This window comes from Acipenser ruthenus, chromosome 18, assembly GCF_902713425.1.
Source record: "Acipenser ruthenus chromosome 18, fAciRut3.2 maternal haplotype, whole genome shotgun sequence".
In the NCBI taxonomy this organism is placed as follows: domain Eukaryota; kingdom Metazoa; phylum Chordata; class Actinopteri; order Acipenseriformes; family Acipenseridae; genus Acipenser; species Acipenser ruthenus.
This window is the reverse complement of record NC_081206.1, coordinates 27,584,431-27,605,574: the sequence shown is the minus strand read 5'-3', so window position 1 is coordinate 27,605,574 and position 21,144 is coordinate 27,584,431. Positions and strand designations below refer to the sequence as shown.

Genomic DNA, 21,144 nt, shown 5'->3' with positions numbered 1-21,144 from the left:
TTGTCTTTAACAGGACAGATGTATTTGTGTAAGTTTCAGTATTTGTGTTACCGTCAGGTCCTAAAATGTATTAGCGAAATAAATAAAATAAAACGTTTTAATAATTAAAAAGTTGTTTATGTGTTAATGATGATCATGCTGTTTGTTCAGTACCTTGTTCAAAGTGTGTGTTCATAATGTTTATTCAAAGCCTCCTTCCTGGCTTTGTAAGAGTTACTGTGATATGCTGAAATAAAGTTACTACAAGTAATCTGACTGCATCCAGTTATTTGATTTCTTCAACTCGTCATTCAAACTGGAGACTAGTTGCTATTGTGGTTGCTGTATTGCCGCTGAAGCAAACACTATTCTTGATTTCAATTAATATATATATATATTTTTTTTTTTGCTGTACTAAATGTAAATAGACAGATAGGACAGCAAGGAAGCAGAATTAGTCTACACTGACAGATAACATTCAGATGGTGTGTACAAGAACAGAGATTTTTCTTTCATCAAGCACAAAAAAGGAAAAATACACAAATACTGTATTTACGTATTTTCCGGTGGTTTGAAAGATAGCATTCAAGGTCCTGTACCAGCGATTACAACCCTGGTATTGACCAATCAGGTTAAAAAAAATCCCTGATCCATTTTCTAATTTGATACCAAGCAATTGTGCTGGGAAGCATTTTGTGTGGTTTGTTACCACCTTCATTCTGAAGTTGACGGGGCACTGCAGTAGGGTTAGATTTAATACAGGCCTCTGTCCATATAATGCATAGTTAGAGTATCATTTATTCACTTTATCAAGATGTCTTCCACTGTATTGTCATGTTACAAATGATATGTGTTCTTTAATAATTACAGTGTACTATAAGCACAAGAACATGCTATACATTGTCTGTTACAAATTTGTATCAAGAAAAGTCTGGCTTTTAAACGCCTGTAGACCAAGACACTGCAATGCACCAGGAAGTTGAGAATTAGTGTATTTTTTATCTAAAAGGCAAGTGCTCCTGCTAATAACATTTATTTCAGTAATGCACCCTTTCCTCTTGATGGAGTGGACAAGCCGCAGTCACTGTGACATAATATATAGTCATTTCTTTAAGCCATGCACTTTTAGGGAAAGGCCCATTAGAGTGGATGTATGTTTTAGCAGTGAATTATGACACTGGGGTCATATACTTACAATTGATATATAGGTAATGCACACTCACAGAAATGAAGGCTTGAGTGCAGCTCTCACAACTTATACAATAATATTGTAGAACGAAATACATGTCCAGAACCTTATAATTGAGGCTTCAGGTCACAGCAGGTATGATGTAATATAGAGTAATTGCAGAACTTTCCTAGGACCTGGGTGGCATTGGCATGCAAACTAAATAATCCCCTATAATCAAACAAGGTGGTCTATGTAGATAAAGAAAATAAACAGTAGAATGGAAATGTCTGGCCTCTAATACCTGCAGTGCCTGCCTTGTGGTGGAGTGTTTGCTTTTCTCCACTGAATGAGTCATGATTTGATGCCTTACCAATTCATGCTGTGCATTTATTAATTCACACAGTACAAAGCTGATTTCCCAATAGTCCAGCCATATATGTATCCAGTTTTCCAGCTCCTATTTGTAGTTTTGTTCTATTACAACATACAATAAATAATGAGGTGTGGTTTTAGAAAAAGAAATAGAAGTACATTATGCTTGGCTTTCTGAGGGGGAGTAGAAGAAAATCACGTAATATATGTACACTTTGCCAAGCCTAGTTGTCCGTATATTTGAATACACAGAAAAGCCAGAAGTCAACATTTGTGACCTTTTCCTCTATTTCAAATGTCCACTTTCTATTAATGACTATAGAATATTTGATAAATGATAATAAATCATATTAGCGTGCACAGCCTTCTGTAAAAGTGCACACTACATGTACGCCATTATGTGGGTATTTTCTTTAGCTTGTATTACTACAAGAATGTAATCTAATTAGGATTAATGTTCACATTTTCCCAGGAAGTCAAACTCCAATTCAATGTGTATAAAGCTTCCTGACCTAACACAAACCAGCCTGATTCTATTCATATACAATCACAAATAAAAAAGAATATCTCGGGTGCAAGCAATGGAATAAACTCCCAACTCAAACCATTATGAGTCATTTTTATTTGTAAATAAAATATTCTGTGTATAGTATTCGTTAACAGTGCCATTTTGTGAGCACATAAATCATATAAAATCCTGTTCCCATTATTTTAGGTAAGGAGCAAAAAGGAGCAGATTGTTCTGCTGAATTTGTAACATGGGGCCCACAAACAAATTCTACAATGCAGTCTCCGTTGTAATGAATAGAATGAAGCAGGACTGCTCGGCCCTGGAAGTCTGCTGCTTCTTGATGAGGATGTGGTGTTCTAGCAGTCTTTGGCATAAAGCCTTAAACTCCTTGGAAGCATATCAGAATTGAGCTTATTAGGAATTCTAGATTTCACTTTGTTCTCTGCTCTGTAAGCACCCACATAATCTGGCTTTTATTTAAATTGTGTTATGGTTACGATCACCTTTTTGCAAAAGCAGTTTTTACAGATGTTTTGTCATGATTAGGTTTTGAGTTTAGGTTAAGTGTTTTTTTTTGTGTATCTTTATGATTTTGTACTGTGCTCAAATAGTTGAATATTTTGAATAATACTGTATATAGACTGCCTATGTTTTTTGGCTCATGATTGATATTTTTTAAACTGAACGTTGCAGCACGTTCAATTTCTTCCTTTCAATGAATTGTATATCTGAAGACTTGCTCAATGAATTGTATATCTGAAGACTTGCTCAATGAATTGTATATCTGAAGACTTGCTCAATGAATTGTATATCTGAAGACTTGCTCGTTAGGCAACATTGAAAACCTTGAACTTTAATGAATGTTACAACAGCCCAAACCACAGCTTTAAAAGCCATGAATATTTCTGTTTTCACTAGTTTCCCTTCCCACAGAAGCCTCTAAACAATGCCTTACACACTACAGATTCTATATGTTATGTGGTTGCAGCCTCTTAACTGAATTACAAGATCGATAATGCAGAAATACAAGCAGCCAACAAACAGAATTTAAACATCTATTCATCTATAAATACACCATTATTCAAAAGCTTTCTTTTTGACAATATCTTTACAGTAAGATTGACGAGAAGAGTCTTGTGTATGTCTTCATGAAAACTTTGCATTGATCTCTAAATAATAATAATAATAATAATAATAATAATAATAATAATAATACTAACTTGGAATGACAAACCTGTTTAAAGCACGATTTGTGGAGCATTAGCCAACAATATGATTAGTTGGCTACATAGTCAAGGATGCAAATTTCCTAATATGAATTTTAAAATATTTTGCATTTTTGTAACTCTCACTCTTAATGTATCCTACCCTTAGCCACATGGTCTGTTACCTGAACTAACATAACACCTCCCTGCATACAATTATCTCAGTTCATGTCTCTACTTCCTCTGATAGAAACATGTGGAATGAATACAAATAAGTGTGAAATACTTTTCCTTTGTAAGTGTCATGTGCCATCTGGAGCGTGACCACACACTGAACATATGCTTTGCAAAACATTTACACATGTAACCAAAGAATACATCACTATCAGTTCTCTACTCTTATGTTATAGTATTAGAAAAATAGGCCGTGTTACTTTCTTTTATGTACACAATAAAGGTCAAATATGTTTTGACTGTCATCAGACTTAAACTTTACACACAGGAGGAGCCAAATACATTAAATGCCCAACTCACTAGAATTACAAGATTTGCATGCTGATAGTAAATCATGTGCCTGTATACAAAAGAACATGCATGCTTCAATTAACATTTATGATCCATGAAGTGGACAGAACTCATGGGTGTGGAACATTTGCAGATAATTACATTGTGGTAAAAAGGGGCAACTCACCCAACCGAAATAAGCAACCAACCAATGGACAGCCTAAGGCCTTTAGAAAATATGCTGTCATTTTGTTGAAATACAGTTTTGTATTCTAGGAACTTATGTCAGTTTAGGCCAAGTTGTATGTCATCAGTGAGGCCATGGATATTAATGGCTGAATACTGAAGTGGGTACTGTATGACTTGTGAGCAAACCAAAAAAACAACATAAATACCAAACAATATGGTATAATTGAAGTTTGACAATAGGTATGTATTAATGAACTTACTGTACTGAAATATGTAACAAGCAATGTATTGTTTATTTAAAGTTATTCCAAAAGAAAATGCACAATTTTAAATTATTTCTTTGACAGTGCTTTATTCAAGTTCTCTAAACCTATTGTTTTCAGCCTTTTCATGAGAGTAATACTTCAAATGCCATTTTATTTATTTTTTCCCTACTGTAAGCACTTTTTATATGCAAGTTATTCTGAGTTCTGTGGCTCCAATACTGAATTTGAACCTCTTTCTTTTCTGTATCAGAATGTACCTGGCATGATCTGATTCTTTAGTATCCTAGTTGCGTTCCTTTTGAGCAATTCCATATTATAAAGATATCACATGGTGCAACGCTAATGACCCTTTAAATTACAAACTGAATTAAATAAAAACATGCATTCATAAATGTATTAAAATAGGTGTTTTCCTGAACATAGTCTGAACATGTATTTTAAGGCTTTGCTCTCTGTAGCATACTATAAAGAAGTAATTGATGAAAACTAGTTATACTAGTTAGAAACTGAGAGAGAAGCTGGCAGATAGCCAGCATATCATTCCCAGCTCTGACACATAATTTTTCCAGTGTAGGAGAAATGTACAAAAATGTTAACTCTCATGCCATATTACACTCAGAAATACATAACTGTCTTCAGTTCAAAGAGCTTTTAATTCTGTGTATTTGAAAAAAAAAAAAAAAGTTTGTTACATAGAAAACTACTAGTATCACTGTGAATTACGTAGAAGAGAGCAAAATAACAATGCATTTTTGTTAAGTTTATATAATGATAACGCATCAATATATACAGTATTACATCTACATACCTGACATACTGTAGGCCTGTATCTCTTTGTTATCTACGCATCTGTCTGCACCTTTCTATTATGAAACCTATGTAGGGAGATGGAAGAAGTTATTTAGGCAGCTGTAATTAGTATACTATCATCAAATGTTATTTTATACCGTGGCAGTTAAATTATTTAAATAACTCAATATGTATGGGATGCAGCTTAAAAAGGTCTTGTGGCCTCTTTGCATCACATTCTGAAACATGGCCTTTGTGCTTTTAGGGTCATATTGATCAAGACATTACCAATTTGGTATTATCAAATTGGAAAAAGTCATTCAACTTGAACGGTACATCTTCCATTCTGCTTCAAAAAGTCAATCAAGCTATTTAATAAAAATAAAATAAATAAATAATACATACATACAATAAAAAATACATGAATAATGCATAAATAAACCAAAAAGGAGAATGCTAATTGTGATAGGATAGCGCTGTGGCCCAAGATGTTACAGGAAAGAGACCCTGAGACAAAAAGCTGCAGTTTTACATGCAAAGCACACTAACACAAAAACAGGAACAAAATAAATGCATCACTAGGGCCAAAATAAAAGGTTCACACAATCCAAATAATACAGGCTAAACAGTCAGCTTCACTATAAAGTTTACACACCAGTACACACAGGTAACTCCCTCTTCCCCCAACAAAGGATTTTACACCACTTTTATACAGGTGGCCATTCTCCAGTTAGCACTCAATTACCTAATTGTGGAATGGCCACATTTGTGATTGTTGGCAGGGACAGAATTAACCCCATCCCTGCCAACCTTACATTCCCCACACACACTATTCAAACGAGCAGGGCTTTTGCCCTGCCACAGTAATGTACTGCTATATTAAAACATAAAGCCTGAACTTTTTTGTTTGTTTGTTTGTTTTAGGAAACCTGTTACAGACATTAAAGAAAGAAAGTGGTGATAATAACATATTACAGGTTTAAGATCATTTTTTACCTTAAACCTGGTATATCAAAATATTGGCACACTTACTGGAATCGTTTTCACTCAGTAAAAGCTATAGAGAATTACAGTTGGGATTCTTTGTCTTCATGTGTATATTGATGATAAAGAATGATATAAAGTATAGCTCTGTGAGGCAAAACGTATATTTAAAAACATGAAACAGTAACACTTACAATCTAAACAGTGTTGATTGTGTTCCTGGCAATGTTTATTGTGCTTTGACACTATTTGAGAAATCCAACTCTAAATTAAAAAAAATAAAATAAAATACAATTCCAGAAGTTCCAGAAGATTGTTGTTGTTCTTTTCTTCAAGAACATTTTCAGTTTTGAAGCCACATTCTCTAGACCTAACTTTCTGTAATTTTCTGTGAGGATGAATAATGGACGCTGTGGCTTGATTTCTTTGTCTCAATGTATCACTAAGACGGAATGCACCAGCCATTGTTCTGCCAAACCATAGTAATTAATCTTGAAAGTCTGGTGTTGAACTATTACTAGAGTTAAAACGAAATCATATGACTTCTACAACATTTAAAAGCTAATTTATATTGTTTATGACGAATAATAGTCCCTGTATTTTGACCTTGGTTGTTTCTTTGAAACATAGAGTGAAAAATGTAAAAGAAAAATGACATAAAGTAGGCCCTGAGAAAGGTAATTTTGCCTTTCAGAGTGAAGTTAAACAGAAGGATATTAGCCATATGTGATTCATTTGCAGCGGTATGCTTCAATTAATCTGCTCAGGGTGGCAGACGCTGGTATTCGGCCCAGTGCCACCTGCAGAAGAATGATCTTTCTGGGTATGACCCACTGCTAAATAATTAGAGCGGAAAGAGATTGTTAATATATTTTACATGACAATACTTCATTAGTTTAATGAAACTGTCTCTGACATAACTGAAGAGTCTATCTTGTTTCAGTATACAAACCAGTTTTGATTTTTTTTTTTCAAAGGAAAACATATGACAACTTCTTCTAAATAGGAATGATTACAAGTTACCCTTTGAAACTAGCAATGGACCATTTAGGGCCAGCTGTTTTAACATCTAGAGAGGTCAATGCATTGAATTTTCACTAAAATGACCAGCTGGGACTGCAGATTGCCACTGTAAGTAGTTTAATATTACATGCCATATGCAAGGCATGAAAACCAACAGGTTTATTTAGGAAGTACCCATTTTGTTATTGCCCATCTTTGTTCTGTTAGGGGATCATTGTGGTTCTTATCATGGGTTTAAATTGTTTTCATCTGAGCTTGTAGTTGAAACTGATGCAGCTCAATGCTTAAATCCAATACACTGTCCCTGGTTCTGGAAGGAAGATGTTCTACAACTGCATCTGATTGAAGGCATTGTATGCCATCAAGGAAGTCATCTTGGTTACCAAAGTCTTGTGGCTTAAGTACAAGGCATAGCACTGATGTTTCATTTTATCAGACTCCACTGAGCAGTATCAGGGTACACAGTCAGAGAAAGTACCTGTTCAATCTTCTACTATTCAATCACAGCAGCCGGTCAAACTTCAAACATGCTTTTCTCGGTTAAAATGGTGCTCACAAAGTGTTGTATTTCACTTGGCTGATTTCACCGACCACAATTAGCACTAATCTTGAAATACAAAGGAAGTCAGGTGGTCTTCTACTACAGGTGGTAACACAGGTCTCACCTCTATTACTTCCAGTAATTATAATGTTACATGACACTACATACTGAATAACGATGATGTAATCCGATTATAGTAAGTTGTATAACCATTTATACTAATTCCTGTTCCGAAGTAATCACTGGGCCAGAGTTAGGTGATGCTGTTCATCATTTCTTGTATACAATGCTTTGGATATTAAAATATTTGGATATTGATTTCTTCTATCTGTGCAGTTTTAGAAAGCAGTTCAAGCTGAAGGAGACAGCGGCTATGCAACAGAAATGTGCTGTGGTTGTACTGAACATTGCTTATAAATTGCACCTAATTCAATGCTAACGCCAGTGACTACAGTAGACCTGCATGGCTTGTATTATATGTTTAGCAGTATAACTGCATGGTCGAGGATATATTTACATAGTTTGGGTTGGATTTGTGCTTTGCTGCATACTAAATGAATGGATATATGTGTTAATGCAGATAATCTGAAGGAAATGGTTGCTACTTTCTCACCTATTTTTTCAAATAATAATAAAAACATGTTTTTCTAAAAAGGAATGATGGTCCTCTGCTGTACAATCCAACAGTGCTCTTAAAAGATTACTTGTGATTTTCCCTGGCACAATTATGTAGTGGCATTTACACAGCTGGAGGGAGGTTATGAGAAGAACATATTTGGTTGCTGAACTTTCCAACTAAAAATCAACTAAAAACCTTTAGTATCTCCTTATTGGAACCATGTGTAGTTCTGCTGTGTAATTTATATACCATATTAGGCAAGTTATTATTATTATTATTATTTATTTCTTAGCAGATGCCCTTATCCAGGGCGACTTACAATTGTTACAAGAGATCACATTATTTTTTTACATACAATTACCCATTTATACAGTTGGGTTTTTACTGGAGCAATCTAGGTAAAGTACCTTGCTCAAGGGTACAGCAGCAGTGTCCCCCATTGGGGATTGAACCCACGACCCTCCAGTCAAGAGTCCAGAGCCCTAACCACTACTCCACACTGCTGCCCCAATGCAGTAGATGTATTTAATAATGTTAGATAGAATGTTCCATAGAAATAAATCCACATTATTTTGAAGCTGGTCATATGCAATGAATATTAAAGTCTTGTCTCCTGTGATTACATGAAGCACTTATGCAGGTACTAAAACAGCTTTAGCATAAACATTAGTTTACATTAAAATAACATTTTCAGGAACAAAATTATCTAGGTTAGGAGTTAAACATCAGGCTGTTTTTACCTTTTTGCATATGCCATATGGCCATTAGTTTGTTCCTCTCCCGGTATCACAAGGGTACTTGAAAGCTGTAAGATTTTCCATAAACAGGCTTAGGAGAGGTATTTACTTTTATGTAAATTGTGAATGGAGTGTGAGAGATTTTTAGATGGCAAAGATGAAAGAAAAGAAAACATGCATTATTGATGGACATTGATGGTAACCATTCATGTTAACTACTATAAATGCTGATGGTCTTTGTTTTTTAACCACACCATCTTTTCATAACTTGTACATGTATCGATGTCTATTACAATTTGTTTTTAATCATGCCATAGCCTACACGTACATATCACTGTAAATCAGCAATTCTGCCCCTTAACACATCTGGCCCACATTCAAACAGATATCCTGCTTGTATAGTGGATACCAAAGAATTTAAATAAAATGTTACAAAGTCTCTGCTGTTCTCAAGGGTTTCTTGGCCAAGTAATCTGAACAATGGGTTCAGCCCTATGGGTCCTTGGATTTTCCTTTTTTTATTTGATTGTTTTCTATTGCATACCTTGTGCGCCAAAACTGAAAAATGCTACATATCAGTCCTGCCATCCAAGCGGTTTTAAATTCTATCAACACTGTCTGTAACAAATCCTAAGAACATGTCAAATTGATGTAACAAATTATGGAGGCTTTATCTCGGAAATGGCAAAAAGGAACTTCAAATCCAGTTTAGTCTACAAATATTTCCCAAGAGCTACTTGAAGGATCGATATCCTTAGAATAATTTGCTCTACTTTACTATTTGACTGTAATAATGACCCTGATACTATACTGACACAGTAAACATACGCCTGGATACTACACTTTTTAACATTAGATTACTTTTCCAAGCACCACACTGTATCAACTTTCCCCAAAACAGGAAATAGGATTGAAATGAGAAGATTCCTAAGAATTACAAGTCTAGACAAAATCATTTTCCACCTTCTAAAGGCATATTTTGTATGGTTTTGGTTACTGGTCTTTGTATCCAAGTATCATACAAATAATATAATTATCAATTATTATTTTATATTTATAATACATATTTAATTATAGATTTGACAACATTGTATTACTAAACCCAACAACAGAAATGTTTCTGCAAAGTACATTTTACACATTTTATTATAAAGATTGATGATTGATTTATTTGAATCCAAATTTGAAGTAAGTCTTGTTAGCGCAAATGTGATGATCTGGTAATGGTGGTAATTTGTAATGTATTTTTTCATCACAGAGTAATTTAACCTCAAACATTTCGTGCCTATTGCAGTTAAACTCTTTTATAAGATTTATTAGCAATTGAAATGACTTTTCATGACATCATTTACTTTCTTGGTTTAAGCTAAAATAGGAGACCCCGCAATTACTGTCATTGGAAAATAAACATCATGCTATCAAATGTGAACCCTCTGTTAAACAAAATGGAGCTTCTGCTGCTTAGGAAGCTCTAGACAAACAGAGCTCAATATTGACCTGAGCGATTTCTGTTGAAGTTAAATAAAATTATGCAATGTTTTTACATTCCACATGTACTGGTACCTTTTTCTGCCAAAATGTTCATCATCACTTGTGTCTCTTCAATTGTTCACCTCACTCTTTTCTTAGTTTGTTCCACCCGTTGTGATGAATGTCCTCATGTCTGGGACAGCATGTGAAGCTCTCCTCCAAGCATCACAGAGTGGTATGCATACTTAGACCTGTTCGGAGAGGGTCCAATCCAATCAGGTGTCACTTCCTGGGCCATCAGGGTTTAGGAGCAAACGCGCTACCTCTGCTCTGTGCTTGCCTTTATACCACGTGACCAGGCAATGAACACTGTACATACCCCAGCTATCATCACACACTATTTTCCACATGCACGGTAAACACTTTCAATGTAAATCTACACATGCTTCTGCATGTTATTTACTGTCTGATTTCTGAAGTTCAGTTGCTGTATTTTGTAAATATGATACCATTTTTACCAACAGTAACCGTCAGTGTGCAACTGACTTTGAAAGACTTTGAAAGTTTTCTGTTAACAGACTTGATAACACAGGAAATGTACATTGCCGTGTTTGCTTTGACTGTTTAAGGCATATAAAAGCAGTACATTATAAAATATTGAAAATAATGATAGTATAATAATAATAATCTAACATGAATGTGGTCTTAGAATTTGGAAAGGTCACATCTAGTTTCAGAGACTTGGGATTGATTAGATAACACCATACTTTATTCAGAAATAGATAACTTTAGTAATATCAATTGTCATTTGGTTAAGAAATACTTAAGTAACCCATTGGATTAAAGTACCTTGTACCAAAAGGTTGGAACATATCTCAAAACACATCATTTTTATAATGAAGATATCAAGATAATTCTTTGAGAACATGTGTAGAAGAAATACGATTTCCAATTGTCAGTGCCTTGATACCTACAGGGTATTATCTTTTTGATTGTTTGTTTGTTTGTATCCATTATTAGTTGTAAAAACTACTATTAGTACAGTGCAAGGAAGCTAAGTATTGGCCTTGACATTTTTCCCCCCTCCATTCCAAACTGGATTCAAAACTCTGGCTAATACTCACGATATATAAACACTAAATGTAAGAACATCACTGGAGCTTCTCTGGCTGTGACTTCCTTTGTTTGACCTCGAAGAGGATATTTTTTGCAGATGTAACTTCAGAAAGCATCCCATTCTCTAAACAAATCCTCACTCCCTGACCTTTTCCTGCATATCTGGGTGTGCTTGCTGACTAATAAGGCTCTTTTTGTTGCTGTTCAGTGTTGTTACAGCTTGCTGCATGTAAAGGGGATACATCCATCTGGATCAACCCAGCAGCACATTTCTTTATAATAATAATTCACTGCTTACTGGAAGGACTACTGATTAAATAAAGTGTGGTATGATTGAATACTGCTCCTGTTTTACTTTCTGGACTCAACAAACAGTGAACAATAACACAAAAAGAAAAAATATATGGTTGAGGTTAAGGAATTTATTTTTGCCATTCACCAAATTGTATTTTTCACAAACGACGACACTAGTGCTAAAAGGACCTAGATGTGAACGCGCTGACAACGTGGCTGAAGAAATTAGACCAATGTACAAATCACATTCCAGTTCCACTAGACATTTAAAACCCTGCCCCTTACCGAAGGAAATGTGTCAGTTTCAATATTATATTATTTTGACCAATCATATGATCAAATCAACTCTTTATTGTATTTAATTCACAGAGCTAAGTGGTTCTTTTTCACTATTATAATGAGTATCTCACTGTTTATTTCTCCATGTTTATTAAATTAAACAATTCCGCTTGGGAAGAAAATACAGCACATGCCACATACTCTTATAGTTCAATAACGGTGCAAAGCTGTGTTTGCTGACCTAAATATAAAATGCCATACTTTTAAATAAAGCTTATTGTGTTACAACTCTTTGTATTTTATATAGCATACTGTATTATTAAAAAAAAAGATAATATCTCTAAACATTACATAATATGATTTAACTTGATAAAGCTGGCTGTGATTTACAATGGATTCCATTAGACACAGTTCAGTGCAATGAGAAGCAGCTTGTGATGTAATCCTGTACACTACTGCCACCTGGGTCTAGTCTACTGGATTTGCAGCATACCAACTATGCACTCCCTTACAGTACCAAAATCAGAATAAAGTGACTGTTGAATTGATTAGGACACTGAAGCGTTGTATATATTATATTTACTAGACCTCGGAGGTGGTGTTTGAGATATTAATGGGATGACATGAAGTGCCACAAGGTTTTCTATGCACACTGTCTGAAAGTGATATGGATAATGTTCTAACACTGCAGTGTTGTAGGGGAGTTGTTTTTTTTTGTTTAATCTGATACGTATTATGTCTTGGTAGCAATGTGCATAGAATGTGATGATGCCATAGAACTATTTTTGTATTTAATCTGCTACTGTACCAGCCTTTATCCAAATAAACATAATCAGATATGTGCACATACCCTACTATTTAATTATGCTGATCTGTTAAACGATTGAAACAGATTTCATTTCATCTGCACGGAAATAGCAGACTGCAGTTTGATCATATGCCCCATTATTTTATTAATATGATACCAGACAGAATTTGATCCAATTTTAATTATGACAATTTGGAATAAAGCCAGATGTGACCGATCTGTGCCAGTGTAGCAGGCACATACAGTATAACTAAACACTGCAATGAGATTTGAAGAAATGTGTAATGTAAAAGTTGCATGAAACTGAACCCTCAATTTCAATAAGATTACAAAAAAAAAAGTTTTTAAAACATATCTAATTTATTTTCATAATGACATTGAGACTCTTAGGTGCATAGAACATGCATCATCATCAGCTAAGAGTCTGGCATTCCCTCTTGTCATCTGTGACTAATGATCACAAATTGATAAGATCGATCAATCATGCGTGACATAATCAGCATATCGCATTTTAACCACAGGCCATCCATTAAGTCATCCTTTTGCCATTAATTTGATGTCACTCAGACATCTATACAGCTAGGACAGACCTAACAGTAATTAAATAGCCATAGCCAATATTAAGCAGATCCCATGCAGTACTTATTGTTTATGCTAATCACTCTGAATGATGGTATCAAGGTCGGGTAAAAATAGCAGAATGCTGCCACTCCTGATTGATAGAATAAAACATAAGTAGCTACTGTGGCCAGTTTAATAAGCTGTCCTTCATTGTGTCAAAAGGCCAGAGTCAGCCACGCACAAGGATATTAAATTGAACACCTTCCAGTGCTATTCTCCTTATGAAAGGGTAGTCTTCCCTTAAGCTTTAATGTGACATCTGACAGCTGTGAAATGCTGAAAAGTGTAGCCCTTTAGTCACCAAATAGACTTCCCAGCACCCCTGTATTTGTTTATCTTATCATTGGCATAACCCCCATGTTAAACCTGGGGCTCTTTAAACATTGTTAGCAAGCTGTGCAAAACTGGTTCTGATCCAGTAGATGGACAGTCATAATGCTTTACCTTAGAAGACTTTGCATGTATCACAATGATTTAGTCACTTTAACAAAGGCTGCATTTGAATCTCAGGAATAAAAGACACTTCTGATTAGTTTGACAAGCTTGTCATTCTGCTGTCCACAGCAGGGGGAAACAATTATCATAATGTACATTTTTTCTTCTGTTACTTTTAGGATAATAACATATAAAACAGCAACAACAAAAAAACAAGATGTACTGTATGAAGTTTCTAATGCAAGACAGATTAGATTGAAAGTTACAAGCTCTCATTAAGTAAGCATTTTATCTCAGCAGGATTTATCTGTGCAAAGCCCAACACGCTTCCACAGATACATAGATAATCTTGGTATTGAAAAGCTAACGTTTCTTGCATCTATAAATGTGTTTTAATCTATATGATTATATTTAAGGATTGTATTTAATGTCACATACGGTAGGACGTCATTTAGTCACAGCAAGCATTACTTTTTTTTTGTTTTTGCCAATATCCACACATGTTCCCTTTCAAGAAACTATATATACAAAACTATGTAGAGGATTTGGAAGTGCTATTTTGAAAGATGAAATGTGATTAGATATACAGTCAAGTTAAGTTCAAATCATGACCTGTTTTTGTTGTCCTGATTTGTGATTAACAGTATGCCACACCTTTGGTGGCTGTCCAATTTTAACCAACATAGCTAAACTACAGAGCTTCATCCTTATACCTACAGCTTGTTGAATTTAAATCCTTTCAGAATATTGGTTTTCATTAAGTGATTTATCTATAAAACTGAGATGAAATTTATAAGAAACTAAGTAAAAAAATAAATAACAAATTAAAAATCTGTGGAATTCAGCCACTTTGTAAATCTTCTCTTTACAAGCATTCTTTATACTGGGAGGTGGGAGGGGCAGAAAGAGAGCGAGAGAGCAGTAGAGAGAGAGAGATCGCTATCATCGGAATTCATCACTGTAAACATCTCTCAGGGGTTTAAAGCGGAAAAGTCAAGTCTTACATTAGGTATAAACAATCAGATCTGAGACATTATTACTGGAGTATCAGGCAGCAATCACTGGAAACACACGCATACTGTTTGGGGCACACACGGGGAGTGGGAGCAATAAGTCTCCATAGTTTTTGCCTAATGTAATCCTTTAATCTCCAGAAGGAACACGCAGCAGAGGAAAAGGAGACAGAGTGTGATTCCTGTGTTGAAAGCTGCAGAAGCAGGACTGAGACGCGGCAGAGTGTGAGGCTTGCAGAACCGTCCCCTGGACTGAGCAAGAATGCTGCTAATGAACCGCGGAGGTGGTCCGCAGCACAGAGCAAGCCCGTCTGTACCATGTAGAATACTGCTGGAACAGTGGAATGTTTTACGCCTCCTGAACGCATAAATTGTTTACTTGAAAAGAAAGAATAACATTCAATATAAAGTTTCAAAGGATGCAATATGAAGAGGATTTAAACCTAATTTAAGGTAATGGTTTTTTTTGTAAGTCTATTATATATCACTTTTGCTTGCTTGTTTCAAAACATAATAATAATAATAATAATAATAATAATAATAATAATAATAATAATAATAATAATAATAATAATAATGTACGCTATGTTTTACTTTATAACAGTCACAGAGTAAACTTATTATACAGCTTTAGATTAAACGTGGGTGCAATATTGCTTTATTAAAGGTCTGTTTTTTGGTTTAATTGCGGTTATGGAATCTGTAAAAAAAAATATTATACTGCAGATCCATCGACAGAACAATCTACTGTAGATGATCTGTTCATCTGTATAGAAAGTTCCAAAATACTAAAAAAAAAACAAAAAACGATTTCATCAAAATATATTGTATATTATCACATTGATGGAACCTCTCGTCTTTGCCTATTAACACAAGGTATTCATTACACTGCTGTAACTGTAAACTATACATGAAAGGGCTTAAGTGTATCCCTTATATTTCTTATTACGTGTTCTTTCTTTTTAGTATAGACGGACTATAATTTAACATTTAATTAGATTTCTAAAGGTGTAATTTATTTATAAATTATTTATTGATGCTATCCCAGCGGCTGATGGATCTGCAGTACATATAGGTCAGACAGGTATAATAAAAATCGAAAAGGTCGCTAATTTAGACAGTCAGCTAAAAGTAATAACCCATCAATACTGAGGACCTCTTAATTGAAAACAGTATCTCACAGCTTTATACAGAACATCAGGATGTATGTGGATTTCAAGGAAGATTGGTTTTGCCACTATCGAATACAAAATAAAAGAACACGTATATACTAAACTGATTAAATCGTCTTCTGTACATCCCAATAGTATGGTATGAGGTTTGGGTTTATGTGAGTGTAGCAAAGGCAAGTTAACTCTTTCAGATGGTTTGGCAGACCTCGATTAGCACTAGTCTTCCATACTTTACCTACAATATAATTAGGTAGTGCACGATCGGCGCTAATCCGTGAAACAAAACATTTAATCTGTGAAACAAGACATTTAAATTACAATTACAGATATATTTGACAAGCCAGAAGTACAAACCTGTCAATATTTGACACTGCATTTTTCTCTGTTAGCTATACAATACCCTGTTTGCATTTCTCTGTGTATGGAGCTTGTTCCAATTTATAACCTTTACTGATATTCATCTTCATCTGTAGGTTATTAGGATAGTCACGTGTGTTCTTTACTTTAGAGTTACATCTAAGATTATAATTAAAGCATTTACCAAAAGTATGTGACTCATCTTTTGTTTTTCTTTATAGTTTGGTAGATGATCAAATCAAAGTCGATTTGTACTACTTTTCTCAGTGGAGTGTTTGGAGTTACAGTATGTGATCAATTTCATAGATTGTAGACATGTTGTTTTTACATCTTTTGAAGAGACTGAAACAGTGTATATTTCTATGTTCATGTTGCAGGTAAATTGCAAAGCTCTCCATTCTTCTGTCTATTGACTGGTTCTATTTGTCATATCAAGGTTTCCAAATAAGTGAGTTTCAAAGTCATTTGTGACCTTCTGTTTCAGATTCAATGAAAGGAGATCTCATTGGTAATGAGATTTCAAACTGTTAATTGTAAAGGTTATTAAGATGACTCTTATTTAAACACATTAAAAAATGGTATTCTCTTTAAGGGCACGGTGATTGTAAGGATAGATTATAAAAAGCTTTTTTTTTTTTTTTTTTCAAATATGTGAATGACTGACCTGAAGCTTGTTGTATGGTGAAATGTCAATGATTATGGAATGTGACAGATTAAATTATTCAGTGCCTTCTGTTAGGGGGTAACAGTAAAATAAAAATGATGCGCCTGCCCGTTCACATGAAATATCAAAGGTAAATTCCTTGTAGAATCGGGGTAAAGGAAATAATCTTGTCTTGTAAATCATATTTAACTTTTTATTTTTTTTAATAATTCTGTATCATGTGCTGTTAATTAGATTCTGAATTTGAGAAGACCTCAGTACTAAATCTGTAAGGCATTATTTGCTGTTAAAAACACTCCTCCAAATAGACTGATTTTACCTCAAGCAGGCTCTGAAAATGAAAGAAAACTGGTTTAAACCCATAGATCTGGTAGAACAGGCAGGCATAAAAAGAAAGTATTTAAACTTTGTAACAGAAATTTTATTTTATTTTTATTTTTTATTTTTTTTTAATATTCAGCAGATGTGTGTTGGCTTTTTTTATGGATTGTTCTAATATAACTTAATGTACCATCTGTAACGAATATATGTACAGTTAGATTTTACTTCCCAAAAGAACATATCATTTGAAAATAGAGTTCCTCCTTTCCTACTGTAGTTCTGTTTGCTATGTTGTGATACGAATGAGGTTTTATATCCAAATATAAAAAATGATTCACAGATTCTATGAATAAATAACTAGTTTAATCATAAAGCAATTAAAATATAGGCTATTATTACTACATTTGCCAAATGATAATCAACGCTACTTAATGGCATCTCCTATATTTCTAGATTACTTTTATTGGCTTGTTTTATTAACTGCTGATGTCATCCAATAGAATATTATATATTTTTTTGTATAAAGCCTAAAAATTACAGAATCTATTAATCTCCAATTTATTTTATTGAAATAGGTCTTTGGCTCCAAATGTCAAGTCCAAAGGAGGCAACTTCTGTCAGGGATCAGCAGTGTGTGACGAGGGAGCGTGTGCAAGAGAGGGAGTCCTGCATGATAAACCTGCTGAGTATTTCCGATGTCTCTCTGTGCTGCTTGATTTTAAATTGGCCCTTGCCTGGCTGAAAGCAAAATGTGATGAGCTGTGCTATCATCTGATATCCAAGCATGGATGGAGGCAGTCAGAAGAGCGCCGCAAGTTAATGAGACCATTGCTCTTGTATTGGGAGTTTAGGACAAGCAATTATAGAAGGATTACCCCGACTACTTCCATAAAGCAAACCTGCCAGAGAAGTAAGCATCAGCGAGAACTGTTAAAGACATTCTGTTTAGTGGATTTCTTTTTTTTATTCTTTTAACTTTTTTTTTGTATTTGCAAAAATAAAATTAAGAAATCCCTCCATCTTAAAGAGATGGAGTTACAGACTCGACTATGGAATAAAGACTGGGCACCATTTTTAAAATCCTGGATAACCATATTACTGGGCCTCCATGTGCAGTTTTATAGGGCTGCTTCTTGTCCGGAGCAATGCCGCTGCGATAAAGGTTTCATTTACTGCAACGAGCGGAGCTTGACATCAGTGCCTCATGGAATACAGGAGGGTTACAAGACTCTCTATCTCCACAACAACCAAATCAACAGTGCTGGATTCCCGGTTGAGCTGCACAATATTGTTTCTGTGGAAACAGTATTCCTATATGGTAACCAATTGGATGAGTTTCCTTTAAACCTTCCCAAAAATGTGCGTGTGCTCCACCTACAGGAGAATAATATTCAAACTGTCTCCCGGGCAGCTCTGGCTCAACTGTCTAAACTACAAGAGTTGCACTTGGATGATAACTCCATCTCTACGGTTGGAATTGAGGAGGCTGCCTTCAGGGAAGCCATTAGCCTTAAACTCTTATTTTTGACAAAAAACCACTTAAGCAGTGTGCCAATTGGGCTACCACTGGACCTCAAAGAGCTCCGGCTTGATGAAAACCGAATTGCCACCATCGCTAAGGAAGCATTCATGAATGTCACGCAACTTGAACGCTTAATTCTAGATGGGAATCTTCTGACTAATGAGGGGATTGCAGATGGGACCTTTCAGCATTTGGTAAAGCTGACAGAGCTCTCCATGTCTCGTAACTCACTAACCAGTCCTCCATCTGACTTCCCTGGAGACTTTTTAGTCAAACTCAGCTTGCAGGATAATCAAATGAGTGAGATACCTGTGGCAGCCTTTTCCAATCTGCGCCACCTACAGAAACTGGATATTTCAAACAACCAGCTGCAGTTGCTGACAAAGGGGGTCTTTGATGGACTTACAAGCTTGAAACAACTCACTGTTCGAAACAACTTGTGGTACTGTGACTGCAACATTAAATGGGTGATTGAGTGGTTAAAATCTTTGCCAGCGTCTATAAATGTACGTGGGTTTATGTGTCAAAAGCCTGAAAGAGTACGAGGCATGGTAATCAGAGAGCTTAACCTGAATCTCATCACTTGCCCCAGCTCTACAACCTCGTCTCCACCAGTTACTCGTCCACCCACAGAGCCTTTGCCTTCAACTTTTGCTACCAACCCTACATCTGCATCTACTATTATGACTCCAGGCACTTTAGATAGAATCCCAACTTCACCTTCATCTACAATGTCCCCTCTGCCTGAAGGAGACAATAAAGAGAGGACTAACCCTCCTCCATGGGAGCCAATCCAAATCATTATTAATTTTGTAAATGACACGTGCATCAAAGTTAGCTGGATGTCCATCTTTTCAGTCACAGCGTACAAGGTCACTTGGGTTAAAATGGGTCAAAGCTTGACAGGAGATATTGTGCAAGAGAATGTGGTCAGTGGGAAAGGGAAGAGGCTAAGCCTTGTAAACTTGAAGCCAAAATCCACTTATCGCATTTGCATAATCCCTCTAGATGCTTCTAATAATTACCGTCCTGGAGATGATACAGTATGCTCTGAGGCTACCACTATGCCTGCTACTTTTAACTCTAACAATAAGGCCACTGGCCCTGAGCATGCCACTCAGCAGGACCCAAGCTCTCCTTTTCTCCTAGCAGGATTGATAGGGGGAGCTGTGATTGTTGTCCTTGTTTTCTTGCTGAGCATATTTTGCTGGCATATGCATAAAAAAGGACGATCTGATTCTTCCAAGTGGAAATACAACAGAGGACGAAGAAAAGATGACTACTGCGAAGCAGGGACTAAAAAGGATAATTCCATCCTTGAAATGACTGAAACAAGCTTTCAGATAGTCTCTTTAAATAATGAACAGCTCCTTAAAGGAGATTTCAGAATACAACCCATCTATACCCCAAATGGGAGTATTGGCTTCAGAGACTGCCACATAGCAAACAGCTTAACATATTCCAAGGGCAATGTTCCTGATGAGGAATGCTGCCACACATGACAGATTTTGGGAAGAATATTTGTAATAATAATACTTTTGATATACAGTATATATATATATATATATATATATATATATATATATATATATATATATATATATATATATATATATATTTATATATATTTCCCAAGCCTGTCTACTGTGTAATGTATACTGTGGGCTATGACACGGAAAGCTATCTTTTCTATTCCTTAGTAAAATGCTAATTGTTTTATAATTTGTTGGTTGAGTTGTATTACTTAAGTACTATACAGTTGTATTTGTACAATCAGACCTCCCCAGCTCCTTGTAATAGTAGGTGATCAGTTTTAGCTTCCGGTAAGTTTAAAAGATATGTTGCTTTGTTAACCACAGAAGCCCTGTATGCCTTTAACCAGACAGAACAGGATCCCATTACAAAAAGCAAACATGCAACGATACAACATTGTCTCTTCTGTATATTCTGTGTTAGTCACAATCCTTCTTTTCTGTCAGTGTATATAACACCTAGCTACAGCCTTTACTTGAACTAAGTAAAGCACATATATTTTCTTTCTGTAGAGACATATGTTTCTTACCACATGTATGTACAGTATGTTATAGTTTAAAAAAAAAATGAAATTGCCCTTTTTCCAAATGCTGAAACACTTACTAGTTGTAATTTAACATGGATTTATAAGATTTAAAAAATCATATAA

General features: G+C 35.2%; 1 protein-coding gene across 4 annotated transcripts in view; it reads left to right on the top strand.

The window, feature by feature from the left end:
* Positions 1–20,531, top strand: part of LOC117416952 (leucine-rich repeat transmembrane protein FLRT2-like) — a 28,498-nt gene extending 7,967 nt beyond the window's left edge. For 2 of the 4 annotated variants that reach the window (XM_034028469.3, XM_058991781.1), the window contains 2 exons: positions 15,068–15,379; positions 18,016–20,531. In XM_034028469.3, coding sequence (XP_033884360.2) covers positions 18,470–20,464 — 1,995 coding nt within the window. In that variant the 5' untranslated portion in view covers positions 15,068–15,379; positions 18,016–18,469 and the 3' untranslated portion in view covers positions 20,465–20,531. Of the gene's footprint in view, positions 1–14,824; positions 15,380–16,832; positions 16,904–18,015 lie in introns of those variants that run through there. The other 2 variants (XM_058991782.1, XM_058991780.1) reach the window with 2 other exon arrangements.
* Positions 20,532–21,144: the final 613 nt, after the last annotated feature.